This window comes from Diabrotica virgifera, chromosome 4, assembly GCF_917563875.1.
Source record: "Diabrotica virgifera virgifera chromosome 4, PGI_DIABVI_V3a".
Classification (NCBI taxonomy): Eukaryota; Metazoa; Arthropoda; class Insecta; order Coleoptera; family Chrysomelidae; genus Diabrotica; species Diabrotica virgifera.
In genome coordinates, this window is record NC_065446.1 from 75,138,102 (window position 1) to 75,150,603 (window position 12,502).

The following is a 12,502-nucleotide window of genomic DNA, read 5'->3' on the forward strand; positions in this document are numbered from 1 at the left end:
GGAGATATAGTAGAAGGAGGTTCAAATGGGATTAGGCTAGAAGTTGTATTTTGAGAAGGATTGCTAAGTATTTCTTGAGGGTTAGGACAGGAGTCTGCCGTGTGTCCAGCTTGTTTACATAAAAAACATTCAAGTTTATCCGAAGTGATAAAGATTCTATTATTGGAATTTTCATGCGATATTACAATTGAGGTATTTAATTCAAAGTTTTCTTTATCCGATATAATATAGATAGAGCGTCGAAAACTGAAAATGTGAGCGTATTCGTCCTCAGGTGAACCGCATCGGATAAAAGAGATAGGGGAAGCAAGTTGTAATCGAAGTTCGTCTTTAAGTGCTTGCTCTATGAGTGAATTCGGGATCGAAGGGCTCACGTTGGACAGTAGTAGCCTCTTTGCAGGTGTAATAAGTCTGCGAATAGGTATTGTTTGATTTCTGACAGTAATGGTCGGATAATTTTGTAGAAGATTATCCACTACGGATAAGGAAGAAAGATATATGCATATACGCTGGTTAGAAATTCGTGAAGCAAAGGTTATTTCTTTAGGGGTAACAATCTCGCCAATTGCCTTGATGTAATCAAATAGCACGACGTCTGGAAGAGCGTTCATAACGATGGCGAAAGTTCTACTGGGACATGATATTGCTGTTGTAGATTTTTTTGGTGTGATTTTTGTTACTGCAGCGAAGCTACGTTGTACTGTTTGTGATGATGTTTGAGATGATGTGGATGCCATAATTTAATTTTAATATTCTGGATGCCAAAATATTAAATATGTATGGCCAGTAAGAACTGGCCTAATTTTTTGGTTGTCTTTTTGTTAATTAACTAACTAGTTTTTATATAAAATACTATTAGCAGACGCGATAAGCGAGGAGTACTTTACTCGTTGACCTCTGAAATGGGAATGAAATATTTTTTAAAAGCAACAGGTACGTACTTAATTGTAAATGTTTCAGTATTGTATTAAAAAATTATATAGGTACTTACCTATTTGGAAAATATATGTACCATGGTACATGGTAATGGTAACATGGTACACCTAGGTAATGCTTTGATTTACATCAACAATGATTTGATTTACAATTTGATTACCAACAAAATTTCTACCACTCTTCATCTAATATACCTATTGTTTTCTTACTCTATGTTTTGTTGTATTTTAATATTTTAATTCCCTTTGTGAACACACACACACACACACACTCACACACACACACACACACACATACACACACACTCACACTCACACACTCACACACTCACACACTCACACACTCACACACTCACACACTCACACACTCACAGACTCACACACTCACACACTCACACACTCACACACTCACACACTCACACACACTCACACACTCACACACTCACACACTCACACACTCACACACACTCACACACTCACACACACACTTCAGAACTGTCAAACAGTAACACTTTGAGTTAGTCTATCTTCCCACATGCCAATTACGTGTAAGTGGTTACGTCGGGTGACGGGTGTGTGTAAGTTTTTTATTTTTTTTATACATTTTATGATTGTAAATATATTTGTTATATATTTTTTTCAGAAAATGCATATTTAGTTAAAATTTTTGCCAACAATTATTGTTCAGAAATCATTTCTTTGTGGCATTTTTCAATGTGTTTGTGTGTGTTTTATTCTTTTAATTTTTGGTATTGTTTTAATAAAAATGTTTGGAAAGTGGTAAATATTAAAATATAAATAAATTTTAAATTTAAATAAAATATAAATAAACTGTTTAAAGTACGTATTGTATATTAATTTCGTTGGAATCATATAATAGAAGTATAACTTCTTACATGAGTACAAATTACACACACATTCTTTTTTTTTAAACTAACACAAGTTGCTTTACTCAAAATGCTATATCTCATAAAGTTAGACAGCTGTCAAATTTATACACGCATCTTTTAAAGGTTAGGGTTGACTAAACATCATATGGATTTCATACCTGTAGTCAACTGTAGTGCCATCTATGTGTCAGCACACGAACTTTTCATCCCACCTGTTACATAATAAAAGTGTATCCAAAAAAAGTCTACATCAGTGTTCTTTATGTGTTTATTATTGAGCAGCAATGTCGCTGTTGTCCATACTAATATTTGGTTTCATGATCAGGGACAAAGTAGCTTTTTGAGACATAAGACACCTACTAGTTTTGTTTTAATACTATTTAATTAATTTTTAATTTTTCAATTATTATTTGTAGCCTTATTTCCCAAATACTTAAAACAGTAAATTACATAGGTAATGATATTTTATACATTAATATGTGGTTATATCTACTGTTTCACCAAGTGTCCAAAATATCCATTTTGGCTAGAACATAGGATCATATGTGTTTTGCATTGAAACACACTGCTAAGTACAATATAATATCCATTTTCGCTATAATGTAGTGGTCACAATATTTGAAATTACATCCCCATTATAAAATTAATATTTACTCATACTCACAGCCAAGCCAGCAAAATACATATTGAAGAAGTATAAAAATAAGTAACAAAAAAGAATAACTCGCCTTTTTAATACAGTTTTAGCAGGTAGACTTGGAAAATCCTTGCTTTTGGTCAACTTTTTATACAGCGATTTTAAGTCTTTATGTAATTTCCTGAAGTCATTAAATCTCTTCCACACAATAACCCTTGTCACAGCATCTGGACAGTTCTCTGGATATAACTGGAATAGAATTCATACATTACTGTTACTGCACCAGTAAATCATGTGTCTTGTATCATACATGCAAAACATGTTTTATTTTGATGAAATAAAAAATGTAGAAGTTCATAGAGTCCATAAGATACACAGATATACCATATAATCACACAAGTATAAAAATGTGCAAGAGCTGCATAAACCAAAAAAATATTGAGTGGTGAAAAATGTTAATACATAATTAATACTTTAGTTAAATTACCTCAAAAAGATCATTTCTACTTGTACATTATACAAATAAATTTAGGGAAGAGTATAATGAACATCGAGTTTATATACTATAAGCAGCGAGCAAAAGTATGTTACCCAACAGCTATCAGAGGAAATTGAAATTAGACATGGGGTGAGGCAGAGATGTGTTTTGTCTAAGAAAGGTGAATGGAGTTCCCATTAACAACATTAGATATTTTTTATTTTATTTATTTATTTATTGCTAATTTACAATCTACTTCAATACAGTAATAAGTAAATATGATGTATGTTCTTGGCTTGTGGCAGGTGTCGTCCATTGACGACTCTCTGGAATTTACCTAGCAGCTAGGTCTTCTGGCCAAAGTCTTTTCAGACGTCTGTCAACCAGTGGGGGGTTGAATAATTCGTCTATGAGATGGTTTGGGTGGTCTGCGCTGCGATTCCTGTATCTTCTGGAGTGGTCATCAATCACATCATCAATGAAGGGGATGTTGAGGTCTGCATGAAGGGTTTGGTTTGACACATACCATGGGGCTTTAACTGACATACGAATAGTTTTTGACTGGAATGTCTGTAGTATTTTGGTGTTGGATGGTTTGCTACAGCCCCTCAGCTCGATTCCGTATGTCCACACTGGTTTGAGTATTGTTTTATAGATGGTCAGTTTGTTTTCTAATGAAAGTTGCGATCTTCTGTTGATTAGCCAGCTCATATTTTTAACTTTTAGGTCGAGGTGTCCTCGTTTGGCTGCAATATGTGATTTCCAAGTAAGTTTTTCGTCTAGATGAAGGCCCAGGTACTTTACTTCTGTTTTTATTGGTATAGGTGAATTATTTAGGTGTAGTTGTGGACATCTAATTCTTCGATTTGTGAAATTTATTTGACAAGACTTGTTTATGTTGACGTTAATTTTCTAATTTTCCAGCATTTAAGCCAGTCTTTCTAGTTCATTGAGATGATTTTGCAATTTGTTAAATGTCAATATTTCGTTGATGTCTGATGCTAGTATACCAGTGTCATCCGCAAATGTTGCCATTACTGTATTTTCGCTAACAGGAATATCAGCAGTGAAGATTTGGTAAAGGAATGGGCCAAGTACACTGCCTTGAGGTACTCCGGATTTTATTTGGTGGTAGTTGGATAGAGTACCTTCGTATTTAACTTGGAAGTATCAAGAGGTATCAAGTATATTCATATATCAAGATGGCGCCGAACGATGCGCACGTGAAATTACTCCTCTCTGTAAATGATGAGAATTTTAAGGAAAAAGCATTCAAATGTTGCCAGAAAACTACTAACGTTATAGTGTGCATAAAATGTGGAAGTATTTTTCATTTATCTTGTTCATCAAGAAAAAAGCAGAAATGTATAAAGTTATGTGATACTAGAATTGTATGTGAGACATGTGAACAATCTGAAAATCCCAAAGGAAACTCAGTAAGTCATACTCAAGAGGTAAATGCACATATCCTACAGTTGGAAATTGATTTTCTAAAAACAATTTTAAGTGAAAAAGAGGAAAAATATAAAATTTTATTTGATAATAATCAATTGTTAAAAAGAACTAACGAGCTCCTTGAAGAAAAAGTAAAACAAAAAACTAAAGAACCTGAATTCAAGGTAATTAACGTTGACAAAAGAAAAAACTGGACTTCCCCTGGTAAAGATGATAAACAACTACAAAATGTTAATGACCTTACTAATAGTAAACAAACTGAATTAGTAGTGACTAAAATTCCCGCAGACGGAACGCTAGCGCGATCCTCAACATCGACAAACTTTGGAAATGAAGTGCCAAATGAAAAAAAATACATTACATCAAGACAAATGAGTGCCGCAATGCAAGAAGCCAAAACTCAAACTGTTTTACATAATCTATTGAACACTGAAAATAATGCTCCGGTTCTTTCAGAGTCTTCAAGCAACGGTGCGTGGACACAGGTAGCTCATAGAAAAAAGAGGAAGTTCTTAGTTGGAAGTACCGAGTCACCTTGCAACATTGAGGCTGTTCCACAAATGATCAACCTACATGTGACTCGCCTAAAGCCTGACACAAAACCGGAGCAATTAGAAAAGTTCCTGGAAAATCATTTAGATGGCGTAAAATGCGAAATCCATCAGTCCAAAAAACCTGACATATATGCATCCATGAAAGTGACCATTAGACGAGACTTAATTAAGAATGCATGGAAGCGAGAAATCTGGCCCAGTGGAGCATTAGTCTCGTTTTTCAAGATGAGGAGGACGCTGTCGCATTAGGTGGGTCCTCAAGCAATACAACTATTTCACGTATAGTAAATGACTTTAAATTGAAGTTAATCTCGGTTAATGTACAATGTTTAACAAACAAACTTTTAAATCTTGAGCTTTTTTCTAATGCTGAAAAACCTGACATTCTATGTATTCAGGAGCACTGGTGTAATGAGGATAATATTAATCTTATTTATATCCCAGGGTACACTTTAGTAACCCATTTTACTAGAAAAAATAAAATACATGGTGGAACTCTTATTTTATCTAAATCTGGGACAGACAAGTATGCAGTCTCAGTCGTTGATTGCCGTAAATTCTCTGAGGAAGAAAGCTTTGAATGTTGTGCTGTGACTATTTTAATCAGTAACTGTAAATTTCTAGTCATTAATGTGTACAGAACGCCTAACAGCAATCTAGATTCTTTTATAAATAATTGTTTTAATATTTTAGGTCATTTTCACAACCGTGTTGATAAAATTTATCTCTGTGGAGACTTTAATATCAACTACTTAATTCAGAGCAATGAAAAACTTCGATTAGATGATCTTTTTCAATCGTTTGGTTTGTCTCTTAATATCCCAAATATACCAACACGTATTTTCATGAATAACAATAAAGTAACTAAAACAAAAATTGACTACATTGCTACTAATAATATCACTATGAATCATACTTGTCAAGTCAATCAACCCAATATGGGTGACCATCTTGCCATTATTTTTGACATTGTTGTAAGTCGTAATCAGGATAGGATGGAATCTAATATAAAACAGCAGTGTTTTAGGTGTTTAAATGATAATAATTTAGACATCCTAAAACAAGACTTGATGAGGATTGGTTTTTACGAGGTATACAATGAAAGTAATATTAATAACGCTTTTATCGAATTTATGGATACTTTAAACTTTGCTATTACTTCAAACTGTCCCCTTAAAAGTAAAATAGGTAAGGACGTGCATAAAAGTAAAGGTTGGGTTGATCATGACATATATGCTAGGAGTAAACAATTAAAAAACCTATTTAATGAAGCTAAAAACTCTAATAATAGTAACATCTGGAATGAGTATAAAGCTACCAAGAAGGAATACAATAATCTTATTGCTGAAAAGAAAAGGGAATTCAATTATCTTCAAATTATAAGTAGTAATAATAAACAAAAAACTATGTGGAGTATAGTAAATAAAACTATAGGGAGAAAGCAAAGTACTAATAAAATTAAACTCAAAATTGAAGACAAACTAATATCAGATGATAAAAATTTAGCTCAATATTTTGCATGCCATTTCAATGACAAAAATAATGCACTAAAAAATAGGCTTGACAATAACCCTCAAAACTGTACTTTATCACATAGGTGGACTATAGACAGTTTTGTTTATTTTCCAGTAACATCTGATGAAGTTCTTGATATTATTTGTGGTCTTAAAAATAAACATTCTTTTGGAAATGATGAATTAAACACAAGAATGATCAAACACATCAAGGATGTTATATCAGAACCGCTGGCATATTTAATTAACCTAGTATACAACACAGGTGAATTTCCTGAAAACCTAAAATTAAGTAAAATTGTTCCAGTATATAAAAAATCCGATCACACTTGTATTGATAATTATAGACCTATTTCTTTGTTAAATGTAATTTCAAAAATTTTTGAACGAGCTTACTACACTAGGATCATACAGTTTTTGGAAAAAATAATGCACTGTGTTCAGAACAGCATGGCTTTCGATCCGGAAGATCAACAGAGGGGGCTACTGAAGTATTTATGGAATCTGTCTATAGGCATCTTGATGATGGTCTTCTTGTAGTGGGTATCTTCTTTGATCTTTCCAGAGCATTCGACAGTCTTAAATTTGAATTTGTCCTTAACAAATTGTATGTCCACGGAATAAGAGGTAACATGTTAAATTTATTGAACTCATATCTTCTGGAGAGGAAATTCTATGTTGAATTAAACAAGGAAAGGTCAGACATCTTCAGTGTAGATGTAGGAGTGCCGCAGGGATCTGTGTTGGGACCACTGCTATTTCTTATTTTTGTCAATGACCTACCCGATCATATTACTCATGACCACATTGTAATGTACGCAGATGACTCATCTGTGATTGTATCAGCACATACATACGTAGAGCTTCAAAATAGAGTGTCAAGGGTTATCAGATTATTCCAAACATGGTGTACACAAAACTTGCTACAACTGAATATTGATAAAACATCGTATATACATTTTAGATGCAAACGAAATATGCCAGTTGTGTCTATTCCTGAAATTGTAAATATTCCAAACATAAAATTTTTAGGTGTATTCTTGGACCAGTTTATGAGTTGGGATGTTCACGTTGAATATGTTAATAAGAAACTAAATTGTTCATTCTATGCTTTAGTACAGTTGAAGAGAACACTCAGTATTAAAACTCTCATTAATGTATATTATTCTTTGGTTTATTGTCACCTTACTTATAATGTTACGTTATGGGGTAATTCCACAAAATCAGACACAGTGTTTATTAAACAGAAGAGAATTATTAGACTTATCTTCAATATTCCTTTTGGGCATACTTGTAAGCAAGTTTTCATTAATAACAATATCTCACCGTTGCCTTCCATATATATCTTGAAATCCATATTGTATATTAAGCATAATTTACATTCATTCAAGAGAAATTCTGATTTACATGCATACTCAACTAGGAATGCCAATCAGTTTGTTACTGTTGGTCACAAACTATCCAAATTTGAGAAGTCCACAGATTATGTGGGGGTCAGGCTATATAATCATCTTCCAAATGAAGTTAGATCTTTGCATCCGGTGAAATTCAAAAGAGTTGTGAAAAGTATACTATGTAAACATGCATTCTACAGTGTAGAAGAATACTTAGCAACTAGATTGCTGTTATGAGTTCTGTCTAATATTAATAATTTTCATATTTATCAATGTACATTATGTTAAATCTAAAATTTAAGTGTATGTATAGGTATTTGATTATGTGTCTGTGACTATATTGTGTTGTATATCTGACGTGTATATCCATCTTTATGATGGCAGCTGTAAAGCTATACCAATAAAGTATTCTATTCTATTCTATTCTATCTTTTTATGGGAAATAAGCCACAATTTTACTAAAAAATGAATTTATTAATTTGACAACGAAACCCGATTTGGGCTTCGAAACGTTAATAAATTCATTTTTTAGTAAAATTGTGGCTTATTTCCCATAAAAAATACGTAATTATAAAAATGCCACAAGGAAATAGCTTCAGAACAACATTTGGAAGTATCTGTCGGACAAGTATGATTTAAGGAGGAGGTAGATTTGGTCAGTTAGCTGAGTTTTTATTTTAAAGAGAAGACCCTCGTGCCACACTCTATCAAATGCTTGCTGTATATCGAGGAATGCTGATAGACAGATTTGTTTCCCTTCTAGGCTCCCTTTTATTTTGTTGGCTAATCTATGGCACTGTTGTATGGTTGAGTGATTTGAGCGAAAACCAAACTGACGATCTGGAATAAGGTTTTCTATAGGTATTATTGTTTCTATTCTGTTAAGGATTAACCTTTCGAAGACTTTTGATAAAGTCGGAAGGAGACTTATTGGTCTGTACGAACTGGCTTCAGTTAGAGGTTTACCAGGTTTAGGTATCATTATAATTTGTGCATACTTCCATTGCATTGGAAAATAGCATAGTCTCAGGAGGCTATTAAAAATTATGGTTATTAAGACGACACCTTTTCTTGGGAGTTTTTTTAAGATTTCGCCAGTTATAATGTCAAATCCTGGAGCTTTATGAGGGTTGAGCAGGTTGATTTCGTTACGGACTTCGTTTAGCGAGAAGTATTTTAGTGGTAATGATAGCTGAATTTCGCCAGTTATAAGGTCAAATCCTGGAGCTTTATGAGGGTTGAGCAGGTTGATTTCGTTACGGACTTCGTTTGGCGAGAAGTATTTTAGTGGTAATGATAGCTGACAGGGTACATTGAGGAAGTCTCTAATTTTCTCGTCGTTAATATCGTTGGCCTGTGGGGTGGAGAAGACGGTTGATAGATGTTCTGCAAATCTGTTGGATTTTTCTATATCTGATCGATCCCAGGTTCCATCATTTTTCCTAATTGGTGATTTCATTACTACCGGCTTTTTGAATTTCTTTGTGGCTTTCCAAATAGAGTTGTCGTCAAGAGAAAGGTTTGTGACATATCTTTCAAAGAATTCGTTTTTGGCTGTTTGGATAGCGGAATGAAGTCTGTGTGTGAGCCTGTTTAGATTTGTTTTATCTATCACGTTTCTTGTTCTTTGCCATTTGCGACGGGCTCTTCTCCTCTCTTCTACTAGTGTTCTAATGTGGAGGGGTATACTATACCTTTCATCAATGGTTTTTTCCTTTATAGGAGCAGCTTTCCAAGTGGCCTGTTGTATTTGTTCCGTTAAATATTTTACAGCTTCTTCAATATCGTTCATGTACTTGAGTCGAATGTCAAGAGATATTTTTTCATTGATTTATTCTTTGAATTGAACCCAATTCGTGTTACTGGAACATAGCCTTGGTGCAAGAGTTTTCCAAATTACATTGGTACTTAAGGTAATCAAGATGGGAATGTGGTCGGAATGTAGATCAAAACTGGGGGTGATGTCGCTGTGTATTTCAGGTATTCCCTTAGTTACAGCAAAGTCTAACAGATTAGGAATTTTGTTGTTATCAGTGGGCCAGTATGTGGGGTACCAGTTGTTAGATATTTCAGGTTATTATCCTGTATGATCTTTAATAGATTTCTGCCCTTTGGAAATATTAGTCTTGCTCCCCAGGTTGTATGTTTTGCATTCCAGTCCCCAGCCACTAGGAAATGTGAGCCAAGTTCTTCAAAAAACTCTCTGTATTCCTCCAGATTGATGGTGTGGCGTGGTGGGCTGCAGATAGAAGCTATTGTTAATGGAAAGGTAATTAGGTGAAAGGTAAGTAAACATTAGATATATCTATGAGGATGATGCTGTCATCTTAGCCGAAAATATTGAAGATCTTCAGAATCTGGTGACCAGACATAGAAAAGTATAGAGAAGAACACAGTCTAACAATGAGTTTCAAGAAGACAAAATTTATGAGAATATCAAAAACTCAAAGAAATAACAACAATCTTCTCATAAACGAAACCAATGTCGAATAAGTAGTCAGATATGCATATCTTGGTCAACTCCACAAATGATTACTTCCAGGAAGGACTTCCAGGAAATAAAAATCAGAATAGAAAAGGCTAGAGCAAACTTTAACAAGATCAGAAGAGTGCTCTGCACAAGAGATTTGAAGTTGGAGCTACGAGTTAGGTTGGCTAGGTGACTTTGTCTTATGAAAATGAAGATTGGACCTTGAATGAGGCATCAATGAAAAAAAAAACTGGAATCGTTTGAGTTGTGGGTGTTTGGAAGAATTCTGAAAATATTGCAGACAGAACATGTCACAAACAAAGAGCTTCTGAGAAAGATGAATCAAGAAATGGAAATCTTCAGTACAATCAAAGCAAGAAAATTGGAATATCTCTGACATATTACATGTGGAGAGAGATACAACTTGCTCTGGCCAACTGAATATGCAGGGAAATATTGAAGGAAAAAAAAGCATAAGGAGACATAGAATATCATGACTGAGCAACCTAAGAGAATGGTATGGATGTACATCTTAGTTTGTACCACCTATAAGAAGAAAATGTTTGTGAAGACAGACAAATCTGTTTCTACATGTTTTCACCTCTAACTAGTACGCAGACACTGTATAGCTGAATAATAGCTACATATTTATATAGTGTAACTGAATATCCCCAAGAAAATGTAAGAAGTATTTACAAATATTGGCAAAGGTGTATTAAACGTATAAGTACCAACGAACTGTCAATACTGATGGAATTGCCCCGTCCCATTCAAACAGTGAAGCGAGATTGCGGCCAACATACAAGAGAGACGTCCTAGAGAGAGACAGAGAATGCCAGGGAAAATTTGTTACAGCTACCACCAGAGTTGCCAGATGTGATTTTATAAATTCACCACTTAGAACCTACAATTCACAGAACACACAAAATTTTATGAGATTAGTAGACACTCCCACTATTTCTAATAATTCTCCTTTTTTTAATGAAAGATTAAGTTGATTTTAGCAGTTAATAGTGTGAGGTAGGAATTTTTGTGTTGTATGTTTCCTATTCCGAATGTGTCAAAGTGAATCTCGGTAGAGCGAATCCAGTATAACTATTTTTTTCCAACATTAATGTTAATTTCTTGTAATTGACTTTAATTGTAAGTGTTAAAAGTGATTATGGCACTAGTTTAGCAAGAGGGTAGGACTTCTACTGAAATGTATATAATTTTAACAAAAATCAAGGTGTTTATCTATGAAACTAAAAAATCATAACTACAATATTGTCCCAGTGCAGTTTCTAGTGCTTATTACATTTCTTTTGTATGTTTTACCGTATTATTGTTACAAATTATCTATCTAATGTGTAAACTTTTCGCCTAGAGCTTTGCTGTGGCTGACAGTTGTTATACATCAAAAGGTTTATAGTTACCATAGAAACCACTTTGTAAATTGTAAAACCGTTCTTGTGTTTTCGAACATCTGGTACATCAAAAATTCTTATCCATTTATCATGAACAGATACCATAATTGAACAATTTTTTGGTTATTTAAATATTATATTTTTTAGTTTAATAACAACTTCAAATCAAAATTACACCTCCCACAACAGCTGATATTGACATTTATGACCAATGACAAGATAGCTATTTTTTAGAAAACAGTTTCTATATTTTTAGAAAAATCTTAAATAATCTATAATCATACAAGTAGTTAAAGCATGCAGCAGATAGTTACGCGATAAAAGTGCCTCTGATAAACTTGTATTTAATAACTACCTTTTTTATCTGTTTTTTAGAAATAAAAAAGTATAATTTCCCAAAACGGGTACATACAAACTTAAAAATTGCCTAGGCATATGACTTTTGACAGTGTTGACATTTGAATTAACCTTTTATTAACGTTTCAGTTAACAGAAAATGTAATTTAAAATTTTAAACAAATATACAAATTACTTACAAATTACATCTACTATACAAATATCTGATATTTTCGAAATGAAGACAGAAAGTTGTATTGACGATTTGTCTAATATAAACGTAAATGTTACAGATATTGTTTTAACACCATTTTCATGTGCATCCATAATCAATGAAGTACTAAAAGGAGTTCTTTACCAGAGGTGCCAAATTCCTTATCCTTATAACTGGATGAAAACCATAGTGACAAAGAAACGAGAAAAGTCTGATATC

General features: G+C 33.5%; 1 protein-coding gene across 1 annotated transcript in view; it reads right to left on the reverse strand.

Moving 5' to 3' along the window:
* The window catches only part of LOC114335281 (ribosomal protein S6 kinase delta-1), a 103,247-nt gene extending 91,295 nt beyond the window's left edge, over nucleotides 1–11,952 (reverse strand). The window contains exons 1-2 of the mRNA XM_028285495.2: nucleotides 11,743–11,952; nucleotides 2,554–2,711 (exon numbers count right to left, since the gene is read on the reverse strand). Coding sequence (XP_028141296.1) covers nucleotides 2,554–2,711; nucleotides 11,743–11,838 — 254 coding nt within the window. The 5' untranslated portion in view covers nucleotides 11,839–11,952. The remainder of the gene's footprint in view (nucleotides 1–2,553; nucleotides 2,712–11,742) is intronic.
* Nucleotides 11,953–12,502: the final 550 nt, after the last annotated feature.